Source organism: Thamnophis sirtalis, unplaced genomic scaffold, assembly GCF_051295495.1.
Source record: "Thamnophis sirtalis isolate CommonGarterSnake01/CBP01778 unplaced genomic scaffold, rThaSir2_p1.2 scaffold_1, whole genome shotgun sequence".
Classification (NCBI taxonomy): Eukaryota; Metazoa; Chordata; class Lepidosauria; order Squamata; family Natricidae; genus Thamnophis; species Thamnophis sirtalis.
Genome location: NW_028261381.1, coordinates 41,789,421 through 41,807,498, shown reverse-complemented (window position 1 = coordinate 41,807,498; position 18,078 = coordinate 41,789,421). Strand labels below are relative to the sequence as shown.

Sequence of the window (18,078 nt, the reverse complement as noted above, 5' to 3'; positions counted from 1 at the left end):
AACTTAGATGACCTAAACAAAAATAATGTTTTGGATATTCAAATGTAAATAAAAGAAAAAGTTTCCCCTGTGCAGCTGTGTCCGATTCTAGGGGGTGGTGCTCATCTCTATTGCTTAGCCAAGGGAGCCAGTGTTGTCTGAAGACATTTCCTTGGGCATGTAACCAGCATGACATCCAGTGGTGGGATTGAAATAATTTAACAACCGGTTCTCTACCCTAATTATTTCTTTTAACATCCAGTTCATCAAACTGCTCAGAAAGTTAACAACCGGCTCTCCTGCAGCGGTACAAACTGGCTGAATTCCACCACTGATGACATCGCACCACCGGGCAGACCATGTGGTGAAACACAGAATGCCGTTATCCTTCCATGAAGTGGTACCTATTTATCTCTGCATTTTCATGCTTTCAAACTAGCTAGGTGGGCAGGAGCTGGGCAATAACAGGAGCTCGTCCCATCACGCAGCGCTGGGGTCTCGAACCCGGGCTTTCAGCTCTCCAGCCAACCAGCTCAGAATCTTTAATTACACCCCTCAAATTTAACTAGATTAAATAAATAAATCAGTATTTGATTATTCAGTAGTGTTTCATCTAACTTTTTTTTTTTGCTAATGATTTTATTAACATTAAAAAAAACATCTTTGTACATGGCTGGTTTGTTAGCAGTTTTTCCTCTTTTGTAAAGAAGTCTGCCATATCTGTCAGCTTTGATTTTACAACCTAACAAGGGCATTTGCCTTCATGTTTATTTCCAAACCACATTATCTGCATCTTGCAAACAATCCAGACATGCTCAAAATACAATAGATTTTTTTAAAATAAAAGAGTGATTACTGTGCTAGAAAGTTCATTATCCCCCAGGAACACATTTAGAAATCCCTTTTTAGCAAAACTCAGAAACAAATTAAACTAAAAATGTCAAAAAATGAATTGGCAATCACTCAGCAACATAAACAGGCACATAGATCTTGGTTTGCTTTCTTCCTCAGGAGGTCTGTATTGTTCAGCCAAAAGGCTGACTGCAAGTAAATGCAACAATGCCTATATGCTTCTGTGGCTTTGAGAAGTATTCTCACTCCCCTTTAGGCGTTAGGGAAATGACATACCAGCTGTGTGCTTTATGATTGTTTCACTTCTACTGGACCCCTGTCTGATTGGAAATAAAAGCAGAGGAAAGCAAAGCAAGCAGAAGTGCTCTCTGCAAAGGTCTATCATATATATCACAAGGCTTCCATGTTGTGGGAACCTGGGGGTTGATTTTTTTTTAAAAAAAGTAGAATGTGGAGAAGATATAGGGTAGATTAGAAGCTTGGATATTCCCTGAACAAATGGACTTTTATTAAGTAAAATGTAATAAGTGTTTAAAACCAATTCCCTTATTTTTTATAAATGATTTATATCCCATATATTCTAGTTTACTCTATGTTCTGATCCCCCTCGTCCTACACCAACACACACTCAGAGCCAAAGATAAGTTACGGCATTTAATTAACAGACAGACAGGTCCTTGGCAGCAAACCGGCATAGATAAGCTTGGGCAGCAATCCAGTACAGATAAGGCTTGGCAGCAATCCAGCCTGCCAAGCTCACCATAATGTTCTCTGACATTGATTCCTGCATTGACTTCTGCAAGAGGGGCATGTGCACAAGCAGTCTTTTTATAGTCTGGAGAGGAGCCTAATGACCACCAGCTGAGTGCAATTACCTCCTGTAACTGTGCAACTGTTCCTGACGCCTATTAGCTCTTCGGTGCCATGCATCTAGGAACAACTCACTGCTGGCATCCGGCTCACTCTTCCTTGTCTCCTCCCCACTGGTCCAAGGCTTAGGAGCCTCCTGGTGGCCAACCAGCCTCTCTGCACCCTGCTTGGAGTTGGAACCCTGTCCAGAGTCCTCCGCATCCTCCAGAGCTGACTCATAGGGCCCTTCGCTGTTGGAGTCTGGTGGCAGCTCCAACGGCTCCTGCTGGGCCACAACACTCTAACATTATTCCCAATCACATTTCCCTGATGGAGAGCTAGTCCTGAGTTTTGATCTAGGCTTCCCCAAACCACAAAGCAGACTCCTTGTCCTGACAAAAAACCCTTTTTATTAGGTTACTGTGAATTCCTCTCAGTCACATCCAGCAAAGTCTTTCAAGGGTGAATTTACAGTCACAGACCTTGGAGAGCTGCCAGGCCGATAACTTCAAAACTTGGCAAGGAATGTCAGAGAGTCACGAACCAATTAAGCGAACTAATTGTCTCCTGCAAATTCCATTTCCCTTTCACTCCTCTTTTATTCCCTATAGGAGAGACCATTCATCTTCTACCTGTGGCTTTATTCCCAAGTCAACCCTTGTTCCTTAGTTCCTTAGCTGTTCCCTTCATCTGGCAACTCTGCACATGCGCACACTGGGAACAGGCTCCAGCTATTCATCTGCCTCACTGATGTCTGACTCTGAAGGCAGCCAATAACTGTCATATGGCCCTGGCCCCATCTCTGCTTCCGATGATGAGCCCTCACCAAAGCCTCCCCCAGACTTCAAGACTGGCCCATCTTCTTCCCCCACCTCCTCACCATCTGAATTTGCTGCCAGCTTCGCTGGCTGCTGGCAGGCCACAACAACTTGCATTGAGACCCCCTCAAAGTTGTTGGTTCACCTGCACCCCCCATATTCTTTCCCCTGAGGTCCCTCTTCCTGCTACAATATAACCTGGCAGGAATTTTGCCAATATTTGATTGACTGTTCCATCACCCAGTCATTATACAATGCAGCCATATACGTCAATATTTGATTGAAAAATAACCCATGAGTAATTAATGGAAATGGCTCACCAAGGGAGAAATGGAGCATTTTGTAATTGTTTGTTTGTGAGTCAAGGAACAAGACTGAGATTACTGCTGCTGAGATGCTTGGGCAAAACAAATGAATCTGGATTTATTTTTTCCTTTTTTTTGTGGGGACATTGTTGATGACCAGAAAAGGGATTATTGAGTCAAACAGTTTAAAAACCACTCTCTTAAACTGTTTGTCTATCATATATGCTATCAATCTGCCATGCCTTAGTGCCTTCCAGACATCTGAGGATTTCAGATGTGTGCTGGGAATTCTGAAAATCATAGCTCCAACACTAGAAGAAGCCTGATTATTTACAGACTTTATTATTTCTTGGGTTTATATTCTTTTTCTGGAGCTCAAGTCAACAGAAGTGTGTGGTGTGTCTTCATTATTTATTCATAGCAGCCCTATGAGCCAGGAGTGAGTGGCTGAGTAAGGAGCTGAGCCTGGGGTTACATCCAATATCCTAACCAATGTAGCTCAATTTACTGGTTAAGGACATACATGCTAATGAATGGGAAGATCTTAAAAGAGGAAGAATGAAAAAACAACAATAGAGACAGAGAAGTACAGAATCTTATTATCTTGTCTGATAACTTTTGAAAATACCATATAAAAAATTGTAAATATTTAAAAATGAGTAGTTCTATGTGATTCCCATCACAACAAATGAATAAAGAAAGATCAAAGATTGTTTCCTATTACAGTTTGATCTTATGCAGAATTTTTCAGGGCTGAGTTGAAATACAATAATTACACGTTTTAGTATGAGATCAGTGGTTTGTTTCAGGAAAAGGTAATCAATATGGCAATTTAACTACCTAATTCTTACTTTATACTTTTGGGACTGGAATGGGGAAAGGATTGAGATTAGGTGTAAAGAAGCAAGCAAGTAAGCAAACAAGCAAGGAAATTTCTTATAGTGAATCTCCTTTTTTCCTGGTATCTGAAAAATCACTGAAAATCTTTGGAAATTGTCCTTTCCTCTTAGGCCAGGATGTGGGCTCAAAATGGAGTAACTACTTCAAGTTAGGCCAGATTCCCCGGCTTTCCATTTCCAAGAGGATAATTCACCCACATGCAACCTGAAAAAGGTTAAATAATATTGAATACATTTAAGTATATATGAATTTAGAAAAAGAAAAGGGGCAGGGCAGAAGTTGAGATGTACATTCTTTGTTATAGAAAAAAACTTAAGATCCATTTGTTCCCTGCATTCAATGAATTATGAAAGGGAAGGGTGGGGGAATACATACTCATGAACTAATAGAGATATTTTCTTCATGATGGTAGTTACATTCAGTCAAATTATGGTAAGTCTCTTTCCACTAAGAATAAGAACAAAGCACAATAATCAGTAGGGCTCTAGTGACTCATATCTTCCTCTGAAGAATTCTACCATATTTTGTACTTATATAGATATTATTATGGCGAGATAGATTACATTGCTAATATAGAATAAGAGGTTATTCTTACTGATCCCTTGCGGATTTTAAAATCACTTCACTATCCCAGGGTAACCTTCATCTAATGCTGCTGAGTTCAAAATTATTCATAGTATTATGCCCTTCTTTGTGGAGCAGAGAGTTTGGAGAGATGCATCATGCTATTATCAGTCTTATAAAATGAGTTTAGCTAAAGAAGGGACAGTATTGGGTGTGATTTGAGAATAGTCCTGGTGACTATCTCTTCCGTTTCACTGCCGGGCAATCCTCCCATACCTGCAGCCACCATCTTGACCCAAAGACATCACATATCAAGTTCTACTTGACACTTACTAGAACATTGAAAGGAATCCTTGAAGAAGTCACAACAACAAAGAATAATCAAGGATAGAGAAGAAATTCTAGAACAACTTGCCTTCTGATTCCCAGATAGTATGTATGCCATTAGTAGTAGTAGTAGTAGTAGTAGTAGTGGTAGTAGTAGTATTAGTATTAGTATTCAAAAGACAATTGTCAACTTTTGCACTGCTTTCTAGCTCTAGGAGATGGATTTTTTCAAAGGATTGTCCAGAAATTAAAGATAATTCTCAGTCAAGACTATGTTATTTCATTTTCCTGTCAGGTTAGTTGTTTATAAGTATTTACAAGCTAAATGTATTAAAATATAAAACCAAAAGTAATCTCCTTTGAAGGATCTTGATTTAAAACATTTATATTTTTTTTTGAAAAATAAAACCCATACCTGCAATTACTCATGACTGTTTATGACTAATGCCTTTTCAAAGTGAAATTAGTTACCTGTAGCTAACTGGTTAATTGCTTTCAAAGGCATTTATAATAGTCTGTTATCAAAAATGTTTACTCAGATATGTTAACTCTACTGGATACAGTAGGATTTACTTTTACATGAGAGTAAATGCAATTAATTATAGTTGGATTTTGAGATCTCTGTTGAGAATCTCTAAATAAGAAATCTCTTTCCAGGCAGATTATTTTCATAAGATAATGATTTTGTACTAAACCTTTCAACAATTTTATTACACAAATACAATGTATTCCTATAGCCCAGATTGTGTTTCATTTCATTTATGGCCAGATGGATTGAGAAATTTATGTCTTCACCATTCATAAAATCTCAACCTTCTATTATTTTCTTTTTGATATTCTGTTTTATCTCCTCAACCAACCGTGCAGTTCATGATTTATGCCCAGTGTAGGGATAAGTTGTTTTTTAAAAAGTGTCACAGGTTATGAAGGTGGAAAAAGAAGGAAATGATCGCCACGGTAAGTATACAGTGGAAGTGATCGTTATGGATCCTATGAAAATTGATTTATGTCTATTTAGAAGCATTAGGATATTAAACAATGAAATTAGCTACTTCCTTTCTATTTCACTGGAGTAAAAAAAGTACTGTACAGAAAAAGTACTATAATTATTATTTGTATATTTATTCATTTTGTAAGGCTGCCCATCTCAAATTCAGAGTTTAAAAAAATTCTTAAAAACAAGGGAAAAACACAGAGCAAAATTATAAATAGCACATATAGAAGCTTGGAAAAAAACCAATAACAATTAGCAAAACCAGAACATTGGCTCAGCCACACGTCTAATGTAAATATATAATATTTGAGGTCAGCCCCAACCTTTCTGACCTTCCGTAAGAGCCCAAACACCTGCCATTTCCAGTTGGCTTAGGGCTCCAATGATGGAGCATCAGAATAGAGGGACTTGATCAATTAACAATTGATCCCACCCCGCCCCACCCCCCCAAACCTGTTCTCATCATTCTCATCTTTTAATTGGGTTGTAGTGTTTGGTTTTTGTATTAACATATTTATGTTTTTAATTTATATACTGTAGTTTTTATCTTTTATGATTGTAAATTGTCCAGAGTTACCTTGAGGTAAGATGGGTGGCCTATAAATTTAGATAGATAGATAGATAGATAGATAGATAGATAGATAGATAGATAGATAGATAGATAGATGATAGATAGATAGATAGATAGATAGATAGATAGATAGATAGATAGATAAAAAGAAAGAAAGAAAGAAATGGATAAATATACCTCCTAAGATTAGTGGTAAGATATATCTGTGATCATATCTGCACAGCTGTAATCATCCTGGAATAAGCCTAAGCCACTGAATCCCAATTCTTCCTCCCTCCCCCTCTCTCTCACACACAATTGCATTCTCAATGATTCAGAAGTATCAAATTATTAATCTCAGAAGTTGGACTGAGTATAATGACTAGTTGTTAGTTTTATTCTTCATCTGATTCAAAGCTGAATTGAGTACGAAGAAGACAGTTTCATTCAATTTTGCTGGCGATCCCACTAACCATGGTTGATTAGGTGTGGACTGTATTCTTTTTAAAACTGACTTTACTTGATGACAAGATAAACGAGTTTAGTGAGAGTGCAGTGACCCCCTTGGGTACCATTTCTCGTATGCTAGAACTGCTGCTAACACATCTCCAAATTCTATTTACTGTACAATGGCTCACTGGTAGGAAAGTGGATGCTCAGCATGTGATTTGGCATTTTCTACAAAATGCAAAAAAGATTTATTCATTTGTGAGCTTACAGATCTCATGCCTCGCGTTCACAATTATGGCGGTGTTCTGAAAACACAACTGATAATTTTGATTTTGATATAATGGAAAGGTCAACTTGCAAAACACCATTCTAAAAAACCTTCTGCATTTAAACACACACACACAATCAATCTCTTTAGTGCATTTCATTGAAACCAAGGGTTTCATACGTAGCAGAAATTGAAGTAAAATACTTTAGAAATTGCAGGATGCTTACCACTATCTCTAGCTATAACTGCCCAGTTTACATAGCTATTATGAAATCTGAAATTACAATAAATATTGTTTCTCCTTATCTTCATGTACTGTATATGCTAATTTCAAATAAAAGCTGGGAATTTGCTGGAAAGAATGTCACTGTCATAAAATACACCAATAACTGTAATTTTGAGTTGAAAGGTGACTCTACTTTCAGAATATTGAATGTGGAAAGCTTGTTATAAGAGTCTCATCTAACATAATCCAAATACAGCAGACCTTACATTCCTCTCTGTCCTTACATTCCTCTGTCATGTATATGCCTCAATTCCATATACACTGAAGTCCATTTAATAAGATAAGTTATTGTAAGAGTAAACAAAAACCACACTCTCTTTTTTTCAGAATATATTTGTAACCAATAGATACGCTTTCAACAAGATGTAATGAAAGATGATATTTTTTCTTATTTTTCTTTGTTTAACTAAAACAATAAAAAAATTTCTCAAAAAAAAAGCCGCACTCTTTTTATAGGTCATGCCCAAAATGTTTTAATTGCATTGCCACTTAATTATATTCCCCTTTCATTAATTGGTACCACTGTTTGAAACAATGCCATACCTTCTTTCCGCAGTCAAGACCATCGTATCCACTTCTACAAGCACAAACATTAGGTTGGATGCATCGGCCTCCAAACAGGCATTTTTGATCACAAAGAGCTACGATAAAAACAACACATTTGTATTATTTCTAAATTCACACAGATGTAAATTAAAATGTTAAACATGGTTTTCCTTTGAATCACTTATGGTCTCCGTCTTCACGTTTCCAGAAGCAAGTGCAAATGTGGTTTTTCTGCAAGGTCTTTGGCATTTTATTTTAGCAATATGACTTTTTATATTTCTATGATTTCTTAGTTTTGTATTCTTAGTTAATAATATCAATTGGATTTTGGACAATGCTTTAATATGACAATCATTCAAGTTTATGCTTCAACAGCTGATGCAGAAGAAGACAGGGTTGATAAGTGTTATAATCAACTTCAATTTGAAATTAAAGAATCCACAAGGAGGATGTGCTGCTTGAGACTAGAGAATGCCAAACTTGGAAATATGCAGCTATTCACTTAATAATAGTGGCAAGAAAGGTTGTAAAATGAGACAAAATTCACTTAACAGCTGTCTTGAATTGAATTGAATTGAATTGAATTCAATTCAATTCAATTCAATTCAATTCAATGAGGCAAAATTCACTTAACAGCTGTCTTGCTTAACAACAGAATTTTTGGGCTCAATTGTGGTCATAAAGCAAGGACTATCCATAGTTGGATTTTGCTTAGGAAACCGAAGCAGGTTACAACGATTTATTATTTTCTGCCCCCCCCAATCATTTTTTCACAGCTAACACTATCTTCAAAGGACCAGAACATCTGCATATATGGAGATCACCAGATGAAATACAAAGAAACCAAATTGACTAAATTATTGCTAAAAGGAAATGGGAAGATCCCAATTAGAGCATCAAAGACTGTGAAATTCATGAATTGCTCATGTGCAATTCCAGTTTAAGCTAAGGAAAGTGAAATACTAGTCAATTTTTCTGATATGAACATATACAATAGCTGTTATTTTCAAGGAGAATCTCAGGAATCATTTTGAAGACCTGAACCTCACCAACAGAGAATCAAAAGAACTATGGAATCTGAGAGAGTTGTGAGAAGATACAATTGTTCTCTCCCAATGTGAATCTCTTCATATGAATACTTTACTTCCACTGACTGTTATCTGGAGTATTAGTCAAGTGTCACTGTTATTCATGATATCTATACAACTGTGTGTGTGTGTGTGTGTGAGTGTGTGTGTGTAGAGAATAGTTTTTGTGGATAGAAATTCTTTATCTTGTTTTTTCATGTTTTATTCTCCTTGTCTTTATCCTACTATCTTGACACAATGGTTAGAGTCATAAAAGAATGTTACTTCTCTATAAGAAAGATACAAGTATTTGATATATGTTAGTTAATGGGCTCAGACTGACCTTTTCAGTTGCAGCAAATGCAGAGGTATATTTGAAATGGGATAAATACAATAACAACAATGGCAGCTATTTCTTTTTACAAGTCAAATTTCTGTTCTTGCGAAAAATGGAAGTCAGCGGAGACAAGGACTGTGAAATTGAGCTGAACCTTTCTAAATACAGTGACAACAAATGGATGTGAACCACAGTAAAACTAGCTGCATTGAAACTAGACACTGATGGAAACCAATACTTCTCAAAGCTTTTTTTTTCTATTGTGAATCCTGTAATTTGCAGGCTTGCTATATTAAGTTCCATAAACCATCCTTTTTGCTGAAGTGCCCTTATTCTGACTGAAACTGTAGCTGTCCGATTCAAGGAACTAACTGTCAAGATCTAGGAAATTAGGAGGTATCCTGAGTAATTCTTTTTGGCAAAAGACTTTTATTTAAAATTTGTCCAAGTATATTAAAGAATTGCAATGTCATCTGGGTTGGACAATTATTCCTCTCCATTTTACTGACAGTTTTCTGAATTACTTTTCTGCCTAAAAATTTAATCAAGCTAGATACCACAAATTCTGTGATCACTGTATAAGAATGCATGTTTGGACTGCAAATATCAGGTGAGCATCAGATCAGAATCAATAAGTATCAGGTTAAATTTGGATTGTGACAGTGAAATTAATTCATTATTCCATTAAAGTTATTTTACCTTATTCAGATATTATTTATTTTATTATTTATTATTTTACCTTATAATATTCAGATACAATATAACTGTAGTCAGACAAATATATATCAGTATATTTGTAGGTATATATTTGTACACAACTTGTCAAATTGTTGGCTGTATCTTTATCAAACATGTAACTGTGTGAACTTTGGAATAGAAAATGATAGATATCTGTCAGGCATTAATGGTTGCCAATCTGTATGGTGCTAAAGCCACCTTTGACAGAGATATGAGAAAAAATCCTTTTCAGGCTCAACTGAAACTTCTATCCTACATGATTTCACATTTTCTTACAATCATGAGTTATAAAAGTTTATATTTTCATTCAGAAATCATATGTATTTGTGCCTGAAATTATTTCATGCCATAAACCAAAGCTTTTTTTACTAAGTCCCTCAATTAAATTCATTATTTTTGTTACCTTTACTTAACAAAAATAATGAACTTACTTGTAAAACAATCATTTTTTTAAAAAACTTGTTTTTTGATTAGTTGTTTTCCTGCTTTAATTGGGTTTCTTAGGCCATAAAATCCAATTATATTTTTCTCCTTGATATTTCTATCAATTTTGGCATTCCAATCTCAACAAACAGCAAATCTTGCTTGCATGTTCTATTGATTCACAATGAACTTGATTAAAAACCCATCAATGTTGGGTTCTTCTGTATCAATGTTTGGAACATAAACTTGGATGACTGATGTATTAAAGGGGCATCCATGAAGTTTAATTAATATTATTCAATTATGATTGCACTGTAGTCAAATACTGTTCTTGTTATAACCTTCTTATGAAAGCAGTGCCATTCCATTTTTTAATTTCTTTGGTCCTGAGTAGTAAATAGTGAGATTGTCTAACCGAGAGTGTCCATTTCCTGTCTATCTCAATTTGCTGATACCTAGGATGTAATGTGTGCAGATTTATGTACTGATAGTCCTCAACTTACAACAATTCATTTAGCGATGTTCAACGTTACAACAGCACTGGAAAAAAGTGATTTATGACTGTTTTTCACATTTGCAACTATTGCAGCATCCCCATGGCAACTGTCTCATATTTATGACAGTTACATGTCCTGGGATCATGTGATCATCTTTTGTGACCTTCTGACAAACAAAGTCAATGGGGAAGCCAGATTCACTTAATAATGTTGTTACTAATTTAACAATTGCAGTGATTCACTTAACAACTGTGACAAGGAAGGTTGAAAATGAGCCAAAATCCACTTAACAACCGTCTCATTTAACAACAGAAATTTTGGGCTCAATTTTGGCCATACGACGAGGACTACCTGAAATCTTTTACTGTGTTGAGCTTTCCCATGCTCATACTCTTAATTCTATTGCTGCAGCCTCAGATTTTTCTGCTTGGCGACATCATCAGCAACTAAACTTTAAACCAGCCACATCATAAACCCCATTATCATTCTGAAAAATCCTCAGGATATACTCAGTAGTATCTTGGGTGTCACCTGACCTGAGCAGCCCATCATCCAGCATTGTATTGCCAATAATTTTGCATTTTCTATCCATAAAGGGTTTTTAAAAAACTAAATTAAATGAGTGGTTCACTATTTCTATCTCCTGCACAGTATGAAGTGATGCCTTTGCCATTGTCATTAACATGATGTGCCTGCAGCATTGTCCTATATCATTGCTGTGCATTAGAGGTGCCTGTTTCATTACCAGAACAGCTGGGATGACCTTCACACCTTCGATCATCCTGTAGGGGTTATATACTCCAGGGGTTCTTCACTTATCTTTCCCGATAGCTTCTGGCTCCTTGCAACTATGAGTTAGCACACTGGGTTTTTTGTGGGAGGGGGGAACTGGTCAAGCATACAACATGATTTCATTCTGGCTTGATTGACATGGTGACAGGGAGTTTGCTTGGATTTTATTAGAGTGTCTACAAGCAAACTCTTGCACCATCCTACAGCATTTATTTGACTTCTCATCCTCTGAACTGAAAAGAGAAAGCAGGTTGCAATCTTTTAAAAAATTTTTTCTTCTTTACATCAGCATTTCTCAGTGACACACAATAACATGACCACAAAATAAAAGAGGTATAAACTGAAGTAGTAGCTGAAAGCAGCAGAATGCACACCCGCATGTACATACACACACACACAGATGATTGAAGTCTTAAAATGGAACTTCTGAAGGAAATTGTTCTCTTTCCTAGCATTGGCCAAACAATCCGGGAGCACTTCAAGCTGGATTGCACAGCCCTTCTGCTGCTGCCCTCAATAAGCACTCAAAACTTAAGAAGTACTGTTGCAAAGCAAACCATCTATTCCATTTTATTCTCTAAACTTGGAGTTGGGAGAGAGAGAGAGGGAGGGAGGGAGAGGGAGGGAGGGAGGGAGGGAGAGAGAGAGAGAGAGAAAGAGAGAGAGAGGGAGGAAGGTTCATCAGTTTTGTTTCTCTGATTCGAAGGCCTTGCCAAATGTAGCATGCCCATTGCATTTGCATGTGAGTTCTGAGCAGCTGAAGAAAAAATTAAAAAATGAATGCAAAGGGGATAGCAAGAGCCAGGGAGGATGCTCTTTCCTTTTCTACTTTGGGCCAAAAACAAACAAACCAATACCCCAGAGTTGGTATTCAGCCAGTTCTCTCCAGTCCAGGCAAACCAGTAGTGGTGGATAAGGGAGGCTCCTCCCACCCACCCCGATGTAATGTGCAAGCACTGCACATGCGCAGAAGGCAATGGCATGCACAGATGAGGCACATGCACTCACATTTGTGAACTGGTAGGGAAGGTAAGTGAATCCCACCCCTGGAATACATGTTCTGTAATCTGCTCTAGCACTACTTCTGATTGGATGCAGCAAATTTCACAAGATCTGAACAAATATGCAGGAGACCTCCAGCCCGATTGATTTGTAATTTATTTCTTTTTTTCCTTGCCTCAATGAATCTGCAGCAAAGTCAGATTCCAGACTTTTCTGGTAAGCAATAAATTGCCCTCTTTTCTCTCATGGTGGAGACCCATTAATGTATCTGGCCTAAAAAAATGTAATGTGATGTAATAAATAATCCTTTGAAAAGCCTGCACTATTATCAGTCTATTAAAATAAACAAACAGGATGATGACATTTTCTTTGCTAATTCGGTTTGCCTTTCCAAGCTCATTTGGATATATAATTTATTTACTAATGAAAGCAATGTTGGCAAGCTGTGTTCAGCATCTAAAATATATATTGCTATATTAAGGTTGTAAATATGATTTATGGGATTGACCCTTACTTCAATTTCAGCAGTATTCTGCTAGAACCTAGCTATTTCCTGCCTTCATAAAAGTTAAGGCAATGGGATTGCTGATTACAAGCCAGCTCCCCCTTCTCCCTAATTAGCAGTGTGTGCTCTTTTGACATTGTTTTGGCACAAAAAAAAGAGAGCAGCCAATTTATAAGGCACTATTCCAAGAAGAATCTGTATGTCCTATTACTATTTTAATTGCATCTCAGGAGCTGACATTTTGGTGATATATACATCCACAAAATCTTCACGGAATCCCACCTTATGTTCAGACAATGGTGTTTAAACATATTGCTTAAGTTGGCTGGTGATAATTTCTGGAACAGCTATATGATGGGTCATTATTAAATTATAATCTACAAAAACTGTAAGCATGATTTTGAAATGCAATTACTATCAGTTGTTAAGGCTGATTGTTTTTACACAGAGAGAAGTGAAAAGACTGAGTAAAATATGTTGTCTTATGCATGAGTAAGTGGAGGAGTGGTGAAGAAGAGAATAAGGTGAACTATTTTTTTTTTCTTTGCTCATTCTCTCTTTTTGTATGTGGGAATAACTGACTCAGAGAGATATTTTTTCCCACTGGACGTGTTGGTGTATTAGGACAGCAATAGGTGTGAGTTTGGCTCAATTTGGTGCTTCAAATAGGGTCATGTCATATTTTGAAGTGGAAAGCACTGACTACAGACAAGTGGGCTAAAATAAGCTTTATTTATATGTCAATAAAATATAATAAAGTGTACTTTAAAATGCATATTGGTGGATTATTCGACATTGGATTAGCGTTATGCTAAAAGAGGGAAATGCAATAAAATAGAATGCACTTCTATCTATATTATTGGGAGGACAATTTAAAATTTCCAAAAGAAAATTAAAATTAAACACATAATATAGTCAAGGGGAAATCTTGATGAATTCTTGAGAAATGTATTTACAAGTAATCTTAAACCCTGAAGTAAAGCAGACACTTTGCTATGTAGTCTTGGCAAAGGCTATAATATTAAGCCAAGCTGAAATTAGAATCAATAAAAAGACTTCCCCTTGTGCTGGCAAGAACATTAATGTAAATGACTATCATCGTTGAACACTTTACTTCAAAGAAATGAAGAGAAAATCTAGAATGAGGTATACCAAAGGGGGTGGAACAGGGGAAAGAGATTTAGAAAATTATAAGCCTACTAGTTTGACATGTGAATGAAAGTAAGATTTTCCTAAGGGGCAAATGAAAGAGTTAGCATATATAACATTATGTTGCAGTAGATAGTAATCAGCGTGAAGGCACTGAGGTTAATGAGCAGGATGTCTGATTAGTCATTATTTTAATAACTTTATAAGATGTTTCAAATAGAAAAGTAGATTCAATGTTCTCTATAGCTGCATACCATACAGTGATTCCTAAATTAAGTAAATGGCATAACAAAAATATCTTCTTCTGGATCACCTTTCTTTGACAAATATCTTTTTTTTTTGGATATTTTATGACTCCTGAAGTAAAACAAACAGAATATATTTATCTGTGGTCGGTCGGTCGGTCGGTCGGTCGGTCGGTCGGTCGGTCTGTCTGTCTGTCTGTCTGTCTGTCTGTCTGTCTGTCTGTCTGTCTGTCTGTCTGTCTGTCTGTCTGTCTGTCTGTCTATCTATCTATCTATCTATCTATCTATCTATCTATCTATCTATCTATCTGTGGTGAACCAACTAGAGGTCCATAAACTTGACACTCCTGTGTACAGGTGTTCCTAAGACTGGGTAGATCAATTTTATGCCTTTCCTGGGCCAACACACTGAAAGATTTTGGACCATTTCTTTCTGTCAGCTCAAGCCACCTTATAGTTAGGATTTTTCTTGTATGGAGAAGATGAAGCTGCCTTAAGCTTCTGCAGAAATCATACTGTATCAAACTAACAAAAACAGTAAAATGAAGATTTTGGTCATTTCATTTTAAAAAACTTAAAAAAAGCTAGCCTCTCTTCTATTTTTCATGGTCTTTGGCCTCCAGTTGGCTCTTTTAGCCAATATTTGGATGATTCACCTTGATTAGATTAGTTATTCCTCTCTTTTCTACCCTTGTTATTTTTATGTTTGTGATTTTGCTATTTTGTATAGCGACTATTCTGATTGTTCAAGATAGAATGATAATGATCATGCTCAACTTAAAATACTTAATCTTCCTGAAAATGTGTTCTGTGTTCTGTGACAGAGAAGGTGAAAACTGGAGCACATATTGTTAGTAAGGATGACTTTTCTTTTGCTTTCACCTGATTGCATCGCAAGCTTTTTTTTTTTTAACAAACTCATTCCAATCAAAGCGATTTTCAGAAGGTGAACTTTCATAAGCAAATTTGGATGCTAATTACTGGAGCCATGAAACTATTTAATTCAGTGAGCATAAGAGAGATTATATGGACTGTACTGCATATTTCAGGACTATGAAACTCCTGTTGAAAAAGGTGCTTCAGGACACATGGGAGGATATGCAAAGTCTATCTCTTTGATATGTTAAATTAATGGCACCTTTCTTCAGGTTCATGCAGCTTCTTTGGAAGTTACCTCTGGCTATCTCTGTGGGTGTATGCACAACCATTTTGCCTAGCACAAGTGGAATCAGCCAGAAGCAGCCATGCAAGAATGGAAAGAAAGATGTGCCTGCTTTAACAATTTCAAATCAAACTTTTTGTATGCGCTGCCATACACTGCTTTCACGGGATTTCTCAGCAGCAATATGCATCGTATCAAACAATAAGGGGAATTATTAAGAGAATTCAGTCCTAGATAAGGTGGCAGCAGAAAGAAAAAAAATGTTGGGATTCCTATTAGCATTCTGTCATTTATTTTCAGCAGAAGAATTATCTTGGTCAGCAGTACAGATGCTCATGACTTCTCTATGTCTTTTCTGCATAATGTGATAATGAAATTACATTTTACCCATCCAACATAACAAATTGTAAGCATGTTTTATTAGATTTGACTTATGTGAGTAAAATGGAAAAAAAGAAATGCCCTTTCCCTGCTTATGCTTAAAATTCCTATCATGCCATTAAAGCTATGAAGACTGACTTCGGAGAAAGACTGGTTGAATTTAATAGGGCTTATTTCTGAGTACCTTTATAGTAAGACTGTTTACCCAGGGCACATTGAAGAAAGTTTTTCAAATTAAAATTGGAGATAGCAGTAAGTCTCACTGTACTTTATATGGCTTATTTCAGAATAGACAAGCATAACATTAAACTATAAAATCACCACTTAAACATGTGTCTAAACAAGAAAAGAAAGCCAGAATCATATGCTTTTGGTTGAGAAAAGGAAAAGGGAAAACCAAAGTCAAGATTTTAGCCATATCCTTTGGGAAATTGATTTTGAGAAATGGTACAAAATTTGAGGTATGTAGAAAAAAATCTTTGCAGAGGATGTGCAGCTTAAGTAGAGTGTTAGAAACACTCTACTTACTACTAGATATAGTGGATAGAAACTGTAAATTAACTGATGCCTTTTTGATAAACACTGCCATTCTAACACTCCATAAAAGTTATAAAAAGTTCCACCTTTAGATGCAGGAAAAAACACCTTTTGATGTGGTTTGGATTACATTTTTTTAAAAAAGAAGTGATTAAATAAGGTTTTCCACAGAATATGAGTTTAACACCCCTGTTCTTTTGGATCCTCATTTTCAACAGCTGCAATGAAAAATGGCGTAATCTTAGCAGTGGTACCAGAGGTCGTATTCAGCAGGTTTGGACCAGTTCTGCTTAAATACCACCTCGGACTGGTCCACCCCCATCTATGCTCTGCCTCCCGAATCCCAGCTGATCAGGAGGAAATGGAGATTTGCAGTAACCTTCCCCTGGAGTGGGGAGGGAATGGAGATTTTACAATATCCTTCCCCTGCCATACCCACCAAGCCCAGAGAACAGGTAGTAATTTTTTTAATCCCACCACTGTGGTACCTATGAAATCTGGCTTATACTATATATCAAAATGCGTGTGTTTTTTTTTTAACTTAGCCATATTTCTATTTTTTCCATAAACATTATGAATATAACTTTATCTTCTCTTTTAAATAATATGGAAGAAAGCAAAACTGCATCAATTCATCAATTGAACAGAGACAAAAAGCAAAGAGAAAAGACAATCGTATTCAAAAACTACTTACGTATTTGGCATAGGAGACCTGCCCATCCTTCTGAGCACTGGCAAATGTTAGGCCCTATGCATTCACCTCCATTTGTGCAGCTGGGTAGACACACAGCTGGAAAAAAATAATAAAGGTGAAGAGAGGACATAAGAAGATCTTTATGATGGCCCATGAGTTTTAAGTCACTTTACTGAATGACATGCCGTCTTAGCTTCCTACAATTATTTTCAAAATAGCTTGATCTCAAAAGAGCTTAATGAGCATTCTTCATGAGGCAATTTGCATTCTGAAATGTCCATGATTAGCAAGTTCCCCCTTAATCTCTGCTACTCTGACTTCTAGTTTCATCATGGATTTGCTCCAAAGGCAGATTCCCTAGTTATTAAATTTTCATTTTCTATTAAGTCTGAAATCCTTAATTGATTGAGTGATTAACAGAGTAACCCATTAATTTCAGACTGAACATGAGGATATTAAATGGTGCTTTAATCAGATCAGTGCCCTTCGTAGGACGCTGAGTGACAGAGTTGTTGCAAAGTAGCCTTGTTTACCATGTAAACAATCTTTTAGGCAAGTTGCTTAAGATTTTTTTTAAACCATCATTTACATATGATGTCTTCCTTCCCTGGCTGAGAGATCATCAAAAATTCATTATGAAACCAGCTGCCCAAAGCTTAAAGGACTGAGGTGAAAACAAAAGCAAGCAAACAAAAAAGAAGCTCTCAAAACTTAGAAATGTTCATATTCAGACTTATTGGTGTCTTTATTGTTTAATAAACCAATTTATAAACTCACCATCGCAAAATAAGCAATTCTGGCTGGCATACAACAGAACTAAGCACAGTTATTAAATCAAAAACTGTAAAAACCAAGCTAAAA

The 18,078-nt window shown here is 36.4% G+C and overlaps 1 protein-coding gene across 1 annotated transcript in view; it reads right to left on the bottom strand.

Moving 5' to 3' along the window:
* VWDE (von Willebrand factor D and EGF domains) overlaps positions 1-18,078 on the bottom strand; it is a 271,722-nt gene that overhangs the window by 3,835 nt on the left and 249,809 nt on the right. The window contains exons 28-29 of the mRNA XM_087710932.1: positions 17,218-17,313; positions 7,686-7,783 (exon numbers count right to left, since the gene is read on the bottom strand). Of these exons, the coding sequence (XP_087567058.1) occupies positions 7,686-7,783; positions 17,218-17,313 (194 nt within the window). The remainder of the gene's footprint in view (positions 1-7,685; positions 7,784-17,217; positions 17,314-18,078) is intronic.